The sequence below is a fragment of the Acipenser ruthenus genome, chromosome 2 (assembly GCF_902713425.1).
Source record: "Acipenser ruthenus chromosome 2, fAciRut3.2 maternal haplotype, whole genome shotgun sequence".
Lineage (NCBI taxonomy): Eukaryota > Metazoa > Chordata > Actinopteri > Acipenseriformes > Acipenseridae > Acipenser > Acipenser ruthenus.
Window position 1 is genome coordinate 15595829 of NC_081190.1, and position 19875 is coordinate 15615703.

Consider the following 19875-nt stretch of genomic DNA (forward strand, 5'->3'; position numbering starts at 1 on the left):
TCTAATCACATTTTCATTAGATTGTTTTTGTTTCAGGTTACACACACACACACACGCACACACACGGTGCAATTTCACAATAATCTACAGATGAGCATCATAGCCATGGTCTGTATGTACCAAATATTTAAAGATATAGATAAGAAAGATAATTCGAACACACACACACACACACACACACACACACACCTTGATTTAACATGTTTTGTTTCCCATATCTACCCCTCTCTGTATTTCCACTATACTTTCATTACCTTTTATCAGGGCTGTAACCACCTAATAAAAATACATATCCAGTGTATTTACTATGACCGTTTACTTAAGTTGGTTTATGATCTGATCTGGAGGCTATTATCAGTTAATACAGGATTATTTTGTCACTTCAGATTTTGTGTCTTAAAATCACCCCTCCTCCCCTGTCGTATAATTGTATTTAATGTTAGCATGTGAATTGGAAATGAAGCACTGAAACAGCTTTGTTTATATGAATGTATTCCCCAGTCTTGGGAACATGCTTTGCATCGGCCCTCTGAAGCAATCTGGCAGCCTCAGTTTGGGTATTGAGGTAATAACAGAATCTTCTTGTTTTGTAAATGCTGGTTAAAATTGTTAACCAAAAGATTTATACTTTAATGTGAGTTACCACTTTTAAATGCATCCTGTATAAAGGGTTATGTCACCACTTTGAACAGATGCTTGTGTAAGCAATCAAATGGGTTATGCAACAAGCTACATGTGTGCTAGCTAAATCCTACTGCACTCGGAGAATATTAAATTCCATCAACAATATGAAACACCTGGAAGGTTTACAAGTAAAATTAAAAAATGTAATTATACCTTCGTGCAAAGGAGAAATGGGCTGAGGCGCTCGGAGAGAAATTTCTCGGACTGTCTTGAGGGCTGGCTCCTTAAGGAAAAAAGAAAGAGGAAGAAAAATATTAGGAGACAAAGAAATCGCAGCATTACCCTTTCAATAAAACTAGATACTGTGCTTGATTTCAAATCCCTTCTGTGGAAAGAGAAGTGATTTTGGGCACACAGTTCGAGATTACCTCTCTTACCCCTTGTCCACTTTATCCTCCCCCCCTGCTTTATGTGTGTGTTTCACTGATTCAAACATAGTGAAACAGCAGCATTTTTTTATGTAAAGTATTTTTAGGATGAACATAAAACCTGCTTTGATTGTAAAAAGTGATCTACGTGACATTCCACTGAACAGTTAAATAATGGATGTCCCCACCAACCTCCCTCCCCACAGCTGTCGACAGGACAAGTTTCAGAAAAAAGCCATTTAAAATCTTTTTTTCCCCAGATGCGGTTTACTCGAGGCAGAGGACAAAGAAAAACAACTTTTGCTGGTAAGAGAATTGTCCTTGAAAAACCTGTTGTTTACTGACCTGCTTACAACAAAAAACTGTATTAGGTGCTGCTCCACAGGGACATTGGAAGTCATTTTTGGTTGCTAACTAGTCAAAAGGAATACATAAAATTTGAATATGAAGTATTATATTTGTTTTAACTGCATTTGCATACAGCAATATACACTATATATACATTTTTCACCGATATTTCATACATTGTGCTAGTTTAAATAAACTTGGAAGTCCATCATTAACACCTGATTTTAAACTCTTACCACTCAACACTAACGAGCTTGAGTTCAATGATTTATGGCTGTTGAAAGCACATTTATTAATCATTAGTAAAGCTGTCTCCTTGGCCTGCTGAATGAACACATAGCTAGCTGAAGGCTATGAGTTGAAAGAACTTCACTAAAAGCAATGGTTTACGAACAGAACAGGTACTCCCCAGGTGCTTGTTGAACCTCTCGGTCTGAAGACTGTGAAGTACACTCTCTGGACTGCACGCCATTACCTGACAGACAACACCATTTTTTTTAGGGTTCACTTGCAACAAAGTTGGAAACTATATTGATACATAAGACATGCACATTATTTAACAGAATGGTGAAGCAACTCACCAGAACAGGAAACATCCAATTTTTTTTTTTTGCACAAACCACCCACCGATCCATCGTAGTAGAGCAAACTTAACACTGCAAATTACAGTTTACCAATTGTGACCAACGCTTACTACCGTGCACACCACCAGATGGCAGCGGACTTCATCCAAAATTATACAAGCTTAAAAGGCACCAGTCAGATGCACAGCGCCATCTACAAACTTTGCCTGGAGGTGTCAGCAAAAACATTTGTTTTATGTTAATATATACCATATAACGGGAAATTTTGTCTGGTATTACATTTGGAGAATTCCAAAAACATTCAAATAAATGTTTACTTAATTAAATATGTCTGCTAAAACTGTATCTCATTTACAGTAACTCGTTATAGCATCTACAATGTAACTGCAGCAACTTGGAGAACAACAAAGGCGGCATTCTAATCAGTTACAGTATTTATCATTCTTATATGCCCCTTAAGTTTAAGAACAAGTAAACTTTTAATGATAAGCATTTGCTGTCTCAGTTTTAAAACTATGGTTCACAACATAACACAGTGGAACGATCACAGTACGACCATGCAGTAATTGTAGGGCAGTATTGCCATGTGTGAAATCTTTAACAATAAAGCCGAAACGAATATGCTTTTACTTGCTTCGAAATCATTTCAGACTGGTTAATAGACTAGCAAGCACTAGCAAAATCAGCTCAGTTTTATAAGGTGCAAAACGTTTTGCTTTCTTTCTGGACTTTGCGATACCTGCACGATGTCTGCATTAATAGTCGTATCTACAATGTATCGACAATAACAATCAACCATTTTGTTACAGACTTTCAACAAGTCTGACACAAACAATTTTTACTACTTAAATTAGACCCAAAAATGCTTAACATAAAAAAGATCAGTCCTACCACAGTAGCAGGCAGTTTACACTGCCTCAGGGTTTCTGATCGCATTAATTCCACATTTTTTAAATCCATTGATGGAAATGTCCTACTTTTAATGGTTTTCAAGCAAATTGGCTTCACTGCCATTCTCATATCCACTTTGATATGACACATTATTTCTCTTCTCCAGCGCTTCTTTAATCTGTTCTGTATACGAGTACTGTTTGCAACCCTTTGATTGGTGGAAGTATTATTGGCGATCCAATCAAAATAGCCAGTAAAGCCCAAATAAAGTATCTGCCCGTTATACGGTATAGCCTAGGTTCAGATGTGCTCTGTAAATAAAAAAATAAATACATACATAAATAAATAAAAACCCTGAACCTTCTAACCCCCCCCGATACAGTCCGTGCCCCCCAGTTTGAGAACCACTGTAATAGAGTACCACGAATATGCATGTCTGCATCCCGTTCCCATTCTGTGTATCCCGTGAACGCAAGACAAAATATTTTTGTTATTGATACTTTTGTTATTGATAAGGAATCTCCGACACAACGATTAGTCTCCCACAAGCCTCTGTATCTCTTCCTACTGAGACTCCCATAAATCATTGCAAAATCCAAGGATGTCACAAAAAAGATCAAATGCTCCATCGAACTAAACAAACCAAATGAAGCGTGGTTCTGTCATAAGAGTGCAAATCACTACAATCAAGATATTGTTGACTACATTATTAACCTTTTCAACAGCCTTTGTTCTACTAAACATGACAGGGCGGTGTTAATAGCCACAGAAACATTAAATGATAAGACATGCAGTACCAAGTTATCAGTTAGGGATTAGAAAGCGTCAACAAAAAGAATACAAGCCTAGATACTAACCAAGTGTAAATAATAAGTCAAAACGGGCGTTTTTACAATTCAGAGTTTCCTTTGAAACTACAACAGGGCATATTAAAACCTCATGCTACAATATTCATGAGGATTGCCTTTAGAACAGTCTTGGATCATTATTGAAAGGCTCTTCTCTGCCCCGGTTCCATTGAAATTCATCACATCACTGCACTTGGCTTCACGCAATCCCCAAGATAGAAGGAACCGTCTTCAGCTGTCAGTATCCCTGACTGTTTGCCCCTTTATCTATCACGACTAAATTAAGTTCTTTTTTTACTTCAGACATGGCTGCACCTCAGGGCATTGGAAAACTCAAAGCGGTCAGTCTTCTTTTTTCTGTTCTGCCTCCGTCAAAGCCAACAACAGAAAGTTCAATACATATCTGAATAGAGTACAAATTAGTGCCTAATAGCAACTGGTCTAAATTATAGTTAATTTAAATCACATCTCTGCTTGAATTCACTGTGCTTCAATTCAATTGAAAAAAAACCCCCACACAAATATAAAACGCTGTTTTGTTTTAATCAAGCTATTGCCCTGTTCTGAGAAAACCCAGCCAGAGCAGGAGGACGGCTTAACTTACCAGCTCCCAGTTCTGGTTATTAGATATACCTAGTTGACAAGTGTTACTAAAAAATTATCAGGTGTCAGCTCTCAAATGATCAAAGTTATTGCAGGAGTTATCCAACCTGTAATAAGTCCCACCTGAATCTGTATGTCTTCAATTGATTGAGAAAATAAGAAAATTTGCAAATGAGGGGGAGGCCATTAAGCCCATCTATGCTTGTCCAGTTCCTAGTAACTGATTAATGTTAAAACTTTGTGAAGTTGGATCGTAAAGGATTCAAGTAATTCAGCCTCAACATGACTAGGTAACCTATTCCATACTATCACCACTCTGTGTAAAGATGTGTCGCCATCCCTCTGTCCTAAGCCTATCTCAGCTTAAATTTTCAACGGAGTTCTCTGGTCCTAGTTTCTGTGCCTAAAGAATTGGTTAGAGTTAACCATGATAACTAAGATTTTAAATACTTCAAATCATGTCCCCCCTAATTCTTCTTCGTTCTAGGCTAAATAGGTTTTGTTCAGTCAGCTTCTCACCACAGATCATTCCTTTAAGCCCTGGAATAAATCTGGCTGCTCTCGTTGGGCGAGTTATCCCTTAATGTTTGGTACTGTGGTGACCAGAATTGAGCACAGTACTCCAAGTGAGGTCTCGCCAGTGCATTATACAACCTTGCTTGCTTCTCTGCAGTGGCTGGTTGCTGATAGCAATGAGTCTATTACAACTCTAAGGCCTTTCTCTAAATCTTTTTGGAATTCCTGGGTTTCTGAAAGCATGTCGGCAGCTACCCCAAGCTTCGTGTCGTCTACAAATTTGATCTAATTCAATCTAAGTGATTGAAGTAAGGTTAGAAACAAGTGTGCAAACATGGAGCCCTGCGGTACCCCAGTTAGAGAACTCCCCTCTTACACGTACTCTCTGCTTCCTACGTTTTAACCAATTATGTATCCACTTGAATGTAGTTCCTTGTATTCCCAAATATTGCAATTTCAGGATTAGTCTTTCGTGTGGCACTTTGTCAAAGGCTTTTTGAGAGTTCAAGTATACTGTGTCATAGGCTGTTTTTGTGTCCATCCTTTCAGTGACTTCTTCGAATAAGTCGAATAAGAGGTTAGTCAAACAAGGCTGCCCTTTTCTGCATCCATGTTGACTGTCTCCTATGACACCGTTGCTTTATAGTTTAATCAATGGCCCCATTACTGGCTCTTTAGTACACTTCTCAATTACATACAGTAGTACCAAGCTTAGGTTGGATTTTCTCAGGTCACACTTTTTTCTAGGAATACTTGTAAACACACCTGAATGACTGAATCTTTTATAAAAGATACATTTTCATCTATGCACACTGAACAAATAATCTGTACATATTTTCTATTCCTCAGCAAAATGTCTTTACAAAAGCTTAACCTTGTAACAAAAGCAGCCGACTGGTGCACTTACAAAACCACGTGACTTTTACAAGAACCAATGAAGCAACCTGCTTGTATTCCTCATCCATTCATGATACGTTATTAGACACCTGAATTATCAAACATGGTTCTCCTTTCTATAAAATAAATACTCCACTGTATCAGCAGTAAAAGTGATATGGGAGTGAAAACATACAGTACCAGACATAGATTCCCTCTCACCAGACAGTATAGTTGATGTGACACTGTATTTTTCAGTTTGTGGTTGTGCCCTGAAGTACAAATATCCACTGTATAGTAAAGTGTTTGCACCATATAGAAAGCAACTTTGCTACAAACTACAGTTAATCTGGCATTCTACCATTAACTTCATAGTTTTAAATACATGTTTTTATTAGAATTATTTTACAGCATGCAATTTATTATCTTCAGCTCTTACAACTCTCAGAAATGAGACACCACCAAAACAGAGAAAAAAAAACAAACAAAAAAAAAACAGCTTGGTTCCCAAAAGTAAACACTCAGTAATCTTCTGAAAGCAAGTGGAGTTAATGCTGTACGTGCCCTTCGTCTCTTCCAGCAACGCTCTGAGCTCTCATCCACCCATCTGCAAACCAATACCTGGGAGACACTAAATGGAAAACCTGCTTCCTCAAATTCTCTGTCCATATGCGCAGTGCTTGCGTATTGCTAGACCCCCACTGTTCCTTGGGATCACTTCTGGCAGCTGAGCATTTCAGACCTGGGGTGTTTCCTGCACTACAGTGATTAGGGCTGATGTTTCTTCCCTGATAAAGTAAATCCAACTGCTGGTCTTGCATTAAGCAGGTAATTAACTCATCCGCCTTGGGGAATAGACAGTTAATGAGCATACAAAAACAATGCTGCCCTCTGTGACAACAAACAGGTGGGCACATTTAAGAGGTGTGCAGATCAACAGGGCCAAATTATAACTTGATGAATTGGAATCCTTTATAAGCTTTTGATAAAATGTTCCAAAAACTGTACAGGCTAATCGATCGTAAGCTCTGCAAACAAGACTGAGGTTCACCTGGTGTGGAATATATAAAGAGTATTAATTCAATATTGCAGTGTCATTACCTGTAAATAACAGGGCACTTAACTGGTGATGGCACTTAATGAAAGAGTTATTTACAGGTAATGACCAATGCGGACGGCAACTGCTTTTATAAAATGAAAAAAAAAAAAAAAAAAAAAAAAACATTATTCACGAGGATATTTAAAAATGTGTTTTTAGGTAATATGTTGTACAGCCTGTTGCTTGAAATCCACATTGACTTTTAACGTGAGTTTCGAGATTCTAACATCCTGTTAGCCTGTTCGTGTCTGAGACGACGCATAACATTTATAATGAGCTATTCTTCTATCTGAGGAATTCTAGAAAGGGGTATCCAAGAGTAAAAATGCATTTGATTTGCTGTACGCCGGTGGTGGAGCTCAAAACCAGTCTTATTTGGATGCTCTATTATCTCTTAAAACAGTCTTACTCATACAGTACATTGGAAACCAATCACCTCTGACAGGTGAAACGCAGCATGATAAATGGGTTCAAAATGAGTGGCGCTCTGGGTTTTGCTTTAATCTTCGTCCTTTGTCCTAATGTTCTGGCTAATGTGACTATGGGGCTATAAATCATCAAATATAAAAAGACTACATGCCACAGAAAACACACCACCTTCTTAAATAAAACTAGGCCACGCTGCCCTACACTGTCTTTGACATTATTTGTATAAATCGGCTGCACTATATTCAGCAAAAGACAGAGGGGGCAGATTGGTCTAACAGTATCAAACAATTAACAACCAATGAGATACAGGAGAGTTACTAGACTGGTTAGAGTCTTGGTAGACTGCAAAAACCTTCAGTGAAACCATCTTTTTTTTTTTTTGTATTTGCATTTGCAGGGTTTCCCAATCCTGGTCCTGGGGACCCACTGTGTCTAATGGTTTTCATTCCAACTGAGTTCTCAATTACTTAATTAAGCCCTTAATTGAACTAATAACGTGCTAAATTAGACCTTTTAAATTGTTCTCGGCTCCTAAAAAGTTGCCGATTTCAAGACTTATAAAAGATTATAGTTAAAGTGAAATCTCCAACTGTTTAAAAGATTAAAACAATTAAAAAGGTCCAATTACGCTAATGAATAGATCAATTAAGGGTTCAATTAAGTAACTGAGAGCCAAGCTGGAAGGAAAACCAGAAGACACAGTGGGTCCCTGGGACCAGGGTTGGGAAACCCTGATTTAGAAGACAGTTCTCAAACCCCAGTGCACTAGAGTGGCCATTTTGAAAAGAGCTTTGATATTAACAATGGAAATAAAAATTAGAGGTACATTATTTAATTAGTTGTAGCAATATGTGGGGACGTGTAACGCTATATTTTTTGGAAACCCGCTATTTACTCTAAGTGATCACAAAAGCTGAAGATTGTTTCTGTGTATGGGTGAGTGTTTATGTAAGACATAAAACCAAATAAAATACACTTCCACTGTCATGACCTGAACAACTATTTGAACTTCCTCTCCATTTAGGAATATTTCCCTCTTAGAGCTGCGAGGTCTGGGTTCTTGACTCTGAAGCACACACAGCTGTTTTAAAAAGACACACTCAGCAATAAGGAGATCGATAAGTTTGGCCAAGTTATCTGTGCAACTTTTTTTAAAGGCATATTTTTTTCATCTGTATAGTATTTCCATGCTCCCTTGTTATAAGCCATTATCACCCAATCATTTAAGCGGGATGTGGCATTAGCCACAAAAACAAATAGTACTATGTATTAGTGGTGCCATTTTTTTTTTCAGAATGCCGATTTTGTTTTCCACACTAATAGACACAATCTAAAATCTATATTGGTGACACTGTCAGTAATATCTTTGCACGTTTGAATTACTGCTTGCAAAAAAAACCCTATTAAATATCCATCTTTTCACAGAGCTCACATGTACAACTTCTTTTCAATCACATTTTCATTTTTTAACACTAATGAAAGCAACTCTCCTTTTTAAAGTAACTCGCGCTGCTCTTTGTCCTCAATTAAAAATATGTCCTGCAAATGTTACACAGTAAATTCACCAAAAATACCATTACTTGCAGTAATTATTTCTGCAGTTAGAAATACTGCCAATCAAATTGATCTTATTTAGCCAGAGTGTAGGTGTGTACTGTAGGTAACAGGCTTAGGCATGTCTAATAATGCCTACAATGTCATGCATGCTGTCAATACAAGATGGGCTAGACTGCATTTACTGTATTTAAAGCTGTGACGAGGAATGCATGTTTGAGTACTAGACACAGGTTGTTATCATTTCAATAATATCTGCTGAATTAGATGGAGGATGTTATTTAAAGAAAGTCTCTTTTTCTTGTGACAAGTAGGCTTCCTATAATGCACAGCCTTACAGTGAAAGACAACCTTTCCAATCTGAAGAGAAAGACGTCATGCAGTGGGGTCTCGGTGATACGGAAACTAAATATAAATATGCTGTTTACATCCTAGCATTGGCAAGTTTGCACAAGAGACAGGCCTGCACACATGTGCAGCTGTTTAAGGTAACAAACTTGAATAATGGCACATGGACGTAAAAACCTGCAATGCACACAATGTCTCAGTCAGCGACAAACCACAGAAACAAAAGGGACTGTACCTGTGTGAGCAGAAAGGGGGGAGTGTGGTCGAGGAAGTGCTGAAGACTGACCACTTCCTATGAGACTTTTTCTGTTGCTTGTCCTGCAGCTGAAAAAACAAAAAAAAGATAATATTCAGGATATACAGCACCATGTAATTTACTCCAGGAAACAAGGTATGCCAGCTTACAATACATCTCATCCCCACAAAAGATACACGATAATGGGTTTGATTATTCTTTCAGAACATTTTTGTCTTTTTCATTTTTAATTAGCACACACCAAATTCGAATCCAACATTTTCTTTTTACTACAATTATACATTTTTGGTACACTAATGCAGGGGTTCCCAAACTTTTACCCAAGGCACACCTGTTCAGCTGCATTAGGCACTGCGGCCCACTATTAGCACTCCTTGGGAAAATGTCAAATTAAAAACATTTTATATGTTTAAACCTGTAACATTATTATTATAAATTATAATTGTAATTATATATAAAAGAAGTCTGTCTGTCTGTCCGTCCGTCCCTTTATGCATTCGGACCCAGCAGGAGCCAGTGCAACCAAGCTTTGCACATCCTCCTCTTTCATCCAGGGAAAGGTCGATGGCTATGTTTGGATCCAAAATTTTGACCCCCGGAGTACTTTATTTAGTAACCCCATTGCTGGATCACTACAGTAGCCATGTATCTCAAATTAAAGAAACCCACAAAACCAAAATAAATAAATAAAAAGAACAAAACAATTAAAAAATAAATAAATAAAAATGGCAAAAACCAAAAAAAAAAATATAAAGTTAAAAAAAGGGAAAGGGATCTGAGCGCATTGTGTGACACCCAAGATCGGTAACTTATAGAAAACCACAAGGCTACCGTTCCCCAATTTGTCATGCATAAAATATTGAAATACTGAATTTCTCAGCTAGTTATAAATAAACCTAATCTAAACTGTCCTTTATTCATTTGACTTTTGAGTAAAACAAGTACACGTGCACAAAACATAACTTCAATCCTAATTTGTGAACACTGTGTCATTAAAACGTCCAGCTGTTACCTCTCACGCTGAACTGTCCTGCACAAAAAAGACGAACGCGCACAATACAGAAGGAAACGAGAGCCTTGCAGAACTTGCTTTTTTCACCACTATGTGCAACAAAATACAACTTGCAAAATCACATTCAGTTGGCTTGCAACATCCCCCCCCCCAAAAAAAAAGAGCGCAGCTGTGCCATTAACCAAAAGAAAACTTATGAAAATAAATCCATCTGCAGCGAAATTTGAATCCGTAAAAAAAAAATTATATATATATATTTTATTTTCCAACAAAAAACAACATATTCTAGCGTTATTTTTAGACGACTAATGAGCCAGTAATCAATAAAATAGCAGTATATCCAAACATTTTAATAAATCAATTACCGGTATGTAACAAGATTTATGAGTTTGATTAATAACTTGATTTAGTTAATATTGAAAAGTATTATTATTATTATTATTATTATTATTATTATTATTATTATTATTATTATTATTATTTGTTTATCCAAGGCAACTTACAAAGACTAGGGTGTGTGAACTATGCATCAGCTGCAAAGTCACTAACAATATCGTCTCACCTGAAAGACGGAGCACAAGGAGGTTAAGTGACTTGCTCAGGGTCACACAATGAGTCAGTGGCTGAGGTGGGATTTGAACCAGGGACCTCCTGGTTACAAGCCCTTTTCTTTAACCACTAGACCACAAGGCCTATCAAAGTACTGAATATTTTAAATGTTAATAGCTAATTAGTCACAAAAAAACATATTCATCATAGGCATCAACTGAATTTTTAAATGAATGTTATAGTACAAAAGTTAGTATGAAAATGTTTCTACAAAAAGAAAAGAAAAAACCCATTCCAGCACCTCAAAACTGAGCCCACGGTACAAATGCATTCAAACTCCTATAGCTGCCTTTTTTGTTCTTTATACTTAGCAGAGTCGACATATTGTAATTTTATAAAATTACTGAACACACGGTTTACATCTGCCAGCAGGTCGATCACATGACCTTAACACTGCCCTATTGTCAGAGCTCTCCCTTTACATCCCACCTATAGGTAGGCAATCTGTTAGCTCTGATTTGTGAATTTCTGCTTTGATTGACAGTCCGCCAATACTGCCTTGCTACACTTTATTTTTCTACAGTCACAGCTGCCGTTGGTGCCTGCTTTTCACTATAATAGAATAAAAACACATAGAATGTAATTGCTCCCGCGGCCCACCTGGTACTGTGTCGGAGCACAGTTTGGGAACCCCTGCACTAATGTACAGTACACTCTATAAGGAACACAGTGCATTTTTTATTCCAAATACATTTCAACCACATTACATTTGTTCATATATTGAAGATTTTCTTAATAAAAGAATGATATTAATTAAAAAATTCAAGTAACAAAACATCTAACTTTCCCAGTTCAATTTCAATGCTATTATTTGACATCAATTAAGCTGCTGAAAGGAAACTCACAAAATTACTTGAAACAAAACTGCATAACACTGTAAGCTCAAGCTGCACCCGATGTTTTGCATCAGTATACAGATTTCCAGGGTTGCCCTCAAACTGGCCTAGATTGCTTCAATAGTTAAGTTTCTAATAGCAATGTGTGATGTACAGATTTCAATATATGAACAATCTCCTCATTTTAAATACTCTTGCTGGTTAAAAATGAAAGATTAATAGCTTGTTGAGCTGATGGTTTTTACAGTAATTAATCTAATCAACCAGAAAAGAAAATACATTCACATCTGTGTCGCTTTGTTTCATACAAACTATAGCACCACGAGGTTTCACTTCATGTTGATATTCTCAATTAACGCTTTCTCAAGGGGTAGAATAAAACACTGGAGTGACAACAGGATGTGTTTAATAATTCTTCCGTCTGTTTTTCCAAATCATATTGATGTTTTGAAACTGCACTTGATTACAAGACATTCCTCAAAGTTCAGTTAAACGCTGCCTGAGTCAATATCCCTTCATTTCCATGTGCCAAAACAGTAGGTTCACAGTTCACTTTCTACAGTGCTCGCTGTGAAGATCCTGCCCACAAATAAGTCTGTTAATCTTACAGTTTCACGCAACCTTCACACACATTTTTATTTTTATTTTAAATAAACAGGGTTTATTTGATCCCTCATCAAGAATACAGACCAAGATACTGTAATGGGCTAATAAATTGACTGAAACAGTGTTGAATCTAAATACTACCACCAAGACAATTTACATTTGTGAGTAACCTTGTTTTAAAAGAAACAAAAAGCAGCTACTTAGTCACTATGCATGATTTATATACCAAAATAAAGCTGGAGACAGGTGTTTTATCCTGGGTTGGGATGTATACATGGATGTTATTATTGCATCTTAGTTTTCATTCCACAAAGTATTAATCAAAGCTTATGTGGTTTCATGTTCCGGGACACTAACACTTGATAGGCAGTGTTAAGTGGTTAATTTAAGTTGATAAACAAAGAACCATATTCAAGACCACATTTCATTCTGACTTAACTCAACAATGTATTAACAGAACACAAAAAGTTCAGGTGTGAAAACTGTATAGCAACATTTACTTCTTAAAAAAAAAAAAAAGAACTAGCACAAATACAGCAAAACTGCCTCTTAAATGTATACAAAGTGCTAAAATAAGACATCACGCGTATGTTTCTCTACTGACAGCAAGTCTGGGCCCAGTCTGCGAAAAGTTACGTGCAACACTTCAGAATTATAGTAGTGAGCCTCGTTCAAGTCCTCACTATATATATATTAGTTCAATTGTCACCATCACCGTATGACCCTGCTGCACTCAACAACCATTTGAGCTATTTATTACCACGTGTGAACACACAGACTTTTAAACATGGGGAGGATTTGCTTAGCCGTTCATGATGCCAGGTTTTCACAAAGTAAAATTATACACTAAAAAAGTAATGAATTGGTGTAAAGTTTAGCCTTCTGTGCTGGTATTTTCAAAACAGGCTTAAAAGTTACTAAAATGCAAAACTACATTTTTAAAACTGTGTGGGGCACTACACCATTAAAACAACAGCTCCGAGTCTAAAGATGCAGGCAGCTTCTGGGCAACTGTCTAAAAAAAGGTTAAAAACAAGCTTATAAAAATTCTCAATGAAACAGAAAACTATACAGAACTTGCACAGATCAGCAACATGCTATCAATTTATGAGTAAGTACTGCCTGTACAGATTAGCAGTGCACCTAGCTAGATATTAGTATGTAATAGGCAATTAGTTTGGCAAAAGGAATTGAGCTAAAAATAGTGTTTAAAACAATTCATACAGTATAATCTAACCAACTGCTGCTCTGCAGTAATTAGCATTCAGTACCCATTGTGATGCCAGTCTATGGGATACAGGTACCCATGTAATTAATTATACTCTTCATTAACAATCGTCTTATTAAAATGTGCCTGGCATATAACCTTGGCTTGGTTTACATGCACGAGAAAATTGACTCTACAGTCACGACAGTGTGACTTTGTCACGCGAATACATCGTGAAACAGCAAAAGGATGTCCTTTTGGCAGCGCGACTAACGGCAGGGTCAATCGCTTTCTCACGATAAAAATAGCTGTAAAAACCCATGTAAACTGGAGCAGAAATCGTGCTTGTGGCTCACGAGATTTCAGCAGTCAAGATCCCGTTCTTCTGACTTAATCTCAAGTAATCTCCAGCAGAAAGGCCATACAAAACATTTATGGCCTACTCACTAGAACCACCATGGTAACACTCATACATACAACCGCCAACGACAGTCAGTATCACGGTACATTTTAAACAACGTCAATATTAAAATGAAAGACAAACTATTGGATACAACTCAAAAGTTTTATTCAAGCACATCATACATCGAACACCTGCACAGCCAAAATGCTGTATTTAAATGACAATTAAACAAAAAAAGGGGTTACATATGAAGCACTACTTCAAAAAATGAAAAACTATAATAAAATAAACATTTCAAAAGAAACAGGTGTGTAAACAGGTTAATGTACATACAAAACTGTAAAAACAAAAAGTAGTTTTTAATCTAAAATGAAAGTTACATATGATGTCACACGCAGCACAGAATCCAGGTTGAGCTGCTGCAGCCTGCTGCTTTGCAGTTTTCTGATTGAAATGTTTCTGCTGAAGCGCTGTGGTGCATTCCTTGTACAAAATGAAGGAATTGATGGCTGCCAGGTCCAGTAGAGATAACAATAGGCTTGTATAAAAAATAAAAAAGTAGAATATTGTAGGTTATATTCAAAATAAAAATATGTATTGTAAAAGGCGGTTCTAGTGTTAATGAAATTTAACTTTTAGATGTTCCACAAACACACACACACTCACACAGATATATACATTCTAAGTAGTAAAACATGTACTTACTGTAACAACCTTTGTATAAGTCTATTTTCTAGGTATTTTTGGGGGGTCCTAAAAAAGGGGGGAGCGACTTATACACCAGTGTGACCTATAGGGTTTTTCCTGAAATTGTTGTCTCAAAAAAAGGGGGGGACTGGACGGGACGACTTATAAACCAGTGTGACTTATACACCGCTTTCTATGGTAGTAGGAATTATATGTTACATAATTTGTGTGTGTGTGTGTGTGTGTGTTGGAAAGGTAACCAGACAAACAAGTAGCTAATGCGTGGTGTAATTCAGAATGTGCGCGACAACATGTGAATTCATTTTTCTTGTTAAATGTTTTTATCTTCATGGCAATGCATGAAGCTCTCCTCACGATATTCAGAGTCGTTCTTTTCCTACTTACTAATCAGACATGGACAAGTCCCCTCCCCTAAATGACTATGAATTGAGTAATCTGTACGGCCAAATAAGAACTGCATAGCAATGCATTTCCTGAAATGGTATGGCAAACACGTCGTGAGGAAAACTGTCATGACTTGTGCATGTAAACCCTGCCCTTGATGCTGACTTTGAATGAGATGCTGCATTTACAGTAGAGAGGGATCCTGTATAATTATTCTTGAAATGTATTTTTGTTTATGACTGTAAGTCACCCTGGATAAGGGCATCTAAGAAATAAATAATAAAATAATTTGATTTATTTCAATGTATTAATGAACATATGAATAAATGTATGTAATAATAATAATTAATAATAATAATAATAATAATACCTAAGAAAAGCATGCATAGTGCTTCTACGTGTAACAGAAGTGAATCAGACAAAGCCTGACTTACAAAGATTAGACCGGCCCTTTATTATTATATAAACAAGAATCCTACTCCTATATACTGCATAACATGTCAAATGATAATCACTTACTCCTGCAATACATAAACTACCAGTTTGGTTCATCCTCACAGTATTTTCTCCCAAAATAACCATTTTAATGTCTTCGAAACGGTTTAGTTCACTTAAGGAGGCTGTGTGGACCAGTGGTTAAAGAAATGGGCTTGTAACCAGGAGGTCCCCGGTTCAAATCCCACCTCAGCTACTAACTCATTGTGTGACCCTGAGCAAGTCACTTAACCTCCTTGTGCTCCATCTTTCGGGTGAGACGTAGTTGTAAGTGACTCTGCAGCTGATGCATAGTTCACATACCCTAGTCTCTGTAAGTCGCCTTGGATAAAAGGCGTCTGCTAAATAAGCAAATAATAATAATAATAATAATAATAATAATAATAATAATAATAATAATAATAATAATAATAATATACAACTATAATGTCTTACCGTATAACCATCCTTTTCAACAGCCTGTGATATTTTGCATTTCCTCTGTACTGCATTGCAGTGAGTGAACTAAACAGAACTGAAAGCTGCCACTTCAAGTGCCCAGGTGAATCGGAATAGGAACTTACAATTAAGTTATACAAAAGGATTCCACTAATAACATTTATAAAAGAATGTTTGGAACTAAAAATTCTTGTCCACCAACATGATCGCAGCATCGGACAAGGAGTTACAATCTGCACTTGTTCTGAAGGGCAGAGTCTGTGAATAGCAGCACAAGTTTAATTAATAGCATGCTTACTATACACAAACTAGATCCTCTTAGGTTTAATAAAGTACATTGGACCTGATCGGACTGCACAGTGCACACATTTAAAAGATAGCAAAAGCTTGCTAGTGTCCATATACAATTATTATTGGTGTAACCAACAGCCTTACAATAATACACCTGTTATGAAATTAAAGCAACCCCTCAAAATCTATAAATGGCTGGTCACACAGCACTGGCACCTAATGCTGTGTTTCGGCACGTCAGGCTTGTGGCTTCCATTACAGAGTCCCGAAGGACCAGCAGTAACTGGTGATCAGCACTATCTGGTCAGACACTGCGATCGTCCGAGCCAAACAGATTGACTTGTATAATGAGAGTTCTAGTTTGATTATCCTCTATTCTGCACAATTCTAATAACAACAACAACCCAGTCACAGCAGTACATTATTTCAAAAGGGAAAGATTTCAAAGTTGTTTTTGACATACAATCACAATAAAGCCAGACCATTCAAGACCTCCATAAAAGGGGAAAAAGTCAATGAATCATTTACTAAGGATTAAAAGCCTATTCAGACTGGGGACTCTCCAGCCACTGCCAGTATCAAACTGCTACCCTTACTACAAAGCTGGTACCCACTGATTTGGAAAACTGATACATTCAGCCTGATGCTGGCATGTCATCTGAGAAATAACATTCCCTTTTAGCTTTATGTGGGTGACCTCCACCACCTCTTATGTGTAGCACAGCTGACGATTCCAACCTGTTCTAGAGATAGATATATAGTTATAGATATAGATATATATATATATATACACACATATATACACAGTGCCTTGCAAAAGTATTCAGACCCCTGACCAATTCTCTCATATTACTGAATTACAAATGGTACATTGAAATTTCGTTCTGTTTGATATTTTATTTTAAAACACTGAAACCCAAATCAATTATTGTAAGGTGACATTGGTTTTATGTTGGGAAATATTTTTAAGAAAAATATCTTGCTTGCATAAGTATTCAACCCCCATACATTAATATTTGGTAGAGCCACCTTTCTCTGCAATAACAGCTTTAAGTCTTTTGGGGTAAGTATGTACCAGCTTTGCACACAGTGTCGGGGTGATTTTGGCCCATTCTTCTTGGCAGATTTGCTCCAGGTTGTTCAGGTTGGTTGAACGACGCTTGTGGACCGCAATTTCCAAATAGTGCCACAGATTCTCAATGGGATTGAGATCAGGACTTTGACTGGGCCACTGTAGGACATTCACATTTTTGTTCTTGTTCTTTTGTTCAATGTTGCTTTGGTCTTGTGCTTGGGATCATTGTCCTGCTGAAAGGTGAATTTCCTCCCAAGCTTCAGTTTTTTAGCGGACTGAAGCAGGTTCTCTTGCAGTATTTCCCTGTATTTTGCTCCATCCATTCTTCCTTCAATTTTAATGCCCAGTCCCTGCTGATGAGAAGCATCCCCACAGCATGATGCTGCCACCACTATACTTCACTGTAGGGATGGAGTGTCTTGAGGCATAGCGCAAAGCGCTTTGCGTTTTGGCCAAAAAGCTCTATCTTGGTCTCATCTGACCACAAAAACTTTTCCCACATCGCAGCTGGGTCACTCTCATGCTTTCTGGCAAACTCCAGACGTGCTTTCAGATGGTACTTTTTGAGTAACGATATTTCAGTTTTTTATTTTTCTTAAAAATATTTCCCAACATAAAACCAATGTCACCTTACAATAATTGATTTTGAGTTTCAGTGTTTTAAAATAAAATATCAAACAGAACGAAATTTCAATGTACCATTTGTAATTCAGTAATATGAGAGAATTGGTCAGGGGTCTGAATACTTTTGCAAGGCACTGTATGTGTCAGTCCCCCTGCCAGAATTAATTTCCCCATTAAATTCTGATTGCACACTGCATTTTACCTGCTCACTATTAAGGTAATAACAACAACAGAAGTGGAATTCTATGGGGTTAAAATTCCCCATCCATGCTAGAATGTGACCGTCTCCAAGATTAATTAATTTACTGCTAATTTGGAGACGGTCACATCTATATAAACCCACAGCTTTGGCTGATCGAGGTCGAGGTTGGGTTGTCCAGACGTGGAAAGAGACAAGCAAGAACAGGTACTGATAGTAAACCATTGCTATTCATGCAGGCTTTGAACCAGCACGATAATTGTTCACGGTGTGTTGTCTGTTTTGTTTTGGCCATTGTGACGTTTATTTTGTACCACTGTGTGGTTTGGTTTTGTTCAACCTTTTTATTCATTAATAAAACGCGCAGCAGCGCTTACCTCGCAATCCAGTGTGTCGATTCTCTTCCTGGTCGGACGTCACCACAAAGCCACCTCTGTTACACCCTGTAACAGGAAATAACGCATGGCATAACAGCGATGCTTTATCGTTTGGTTTAATCCTCCCTTAAGTAGCAAACGCAAGTCTGTATTTCTATTTGTTAACACTAGAACCGCCGCGGTTATACTCATGCCTAAAATCGCCACCGGCAGTCATTATGACGGTTGCATTTTAAACAACAACAGCAATATTAAAATGAAAGACAAACTATCGAATACAACTCAAAAGTTTTATTCAAGCACATCATATCAAACATCTGCACAGCTGAAATGGCGTATTTAAATGAATAATTAAACATAAAAGGGTTTATTTTCTAACTTGCCACATATAAGGCACTACTTCAAAAAATGAAAAACTATAATAAACATTTCAAAATAAACTAGTGTGTAAACAGGTATATGTACATAAAAAACTGTAAAAACTAAAGTAACATATGTTTTCTCTTGCGTGTGTCACTCAGTGAAGCACTGAATCCAGGCTGAGCTGCTGCAGCCTGCTGCTTTTCAGTTTTCTGACTGAAATGTTTCTGCCGAAGCGTTGTGGCTTCAAGATGACATCTCTCCTACTGATATTTTCCCCCGTGCATTCCTTGTACAAAACGAAGGAAATGATGGCTGTCAGGTCCTGTAGAGATAACAGGCTTGTATATAAAAATTATTTTCTAGGTAGAGGGGATTATAACATTTTTTTCAAACGCTATCAGGGTATTTAATATGTATTTAGGAAATAAGTCAGTAATTTAAATGTGAAAAACTGTCAAAATGAAAGGCCATGGCGGTTCTAGTGTTAAATAAGCCACGTCACCATTATAGACGTCGCATTTGAAGCATATATGATGTACTGCACAGTATGTGAAAAGTGAAACCATGCAACTACATTTTTCTTAGTATAATTTTTCATACTTTCTAAATGTATACAGTACCTGTACATACTGCACGAAAATGTTTTTTTTGTTTTTTTTAAACACTCTTTAAAATGGTCTACACCATACAGTACAAATACCAACCATGCAGCGAGTCATACATGAGGCAATTTAGAAAAACAATTAAAAAGGCCAAATAAAATGTTATATTTCATGGACTTAACTTGGTACAATACACCTTTCATCTCCAAAACACAGCAGAGTTGTACAGGTACAAATTGGAA

General features: G+C 37.1%; 1 protein-coding gene across 7 annotated transcripts in view; it reads right to left on the reverse strand.

The window, feature by feature from the left end:
• Positions 1 to 19875, reverse strand: part of LOC117403709 (microtubule-associated serine/threonine-protein kinase 3-like) — a 160579-nt gene that overhangs the window by 35547 nt on the left and 105157 nt on the right. For all 7 annotated transcript variants that reach the window (XM_059006569.1, XM_059006565.1, XM_059006572.1 and 4 more), the window contains 2 exons: positions 9384 to 9472; positions 838 to 907 (listed from right to left, as the gene is read on the reverse strand). In XM_059006569.1, coding sequence (XP_058862552.1) covers positions 838 to 907; positions 9384 to 9472 — 159 coding nt within the window. The remainder of the gene's footprint in view (positions 1 to 837; positions 908 to 9383; positions 9473 to 19875) is intronic.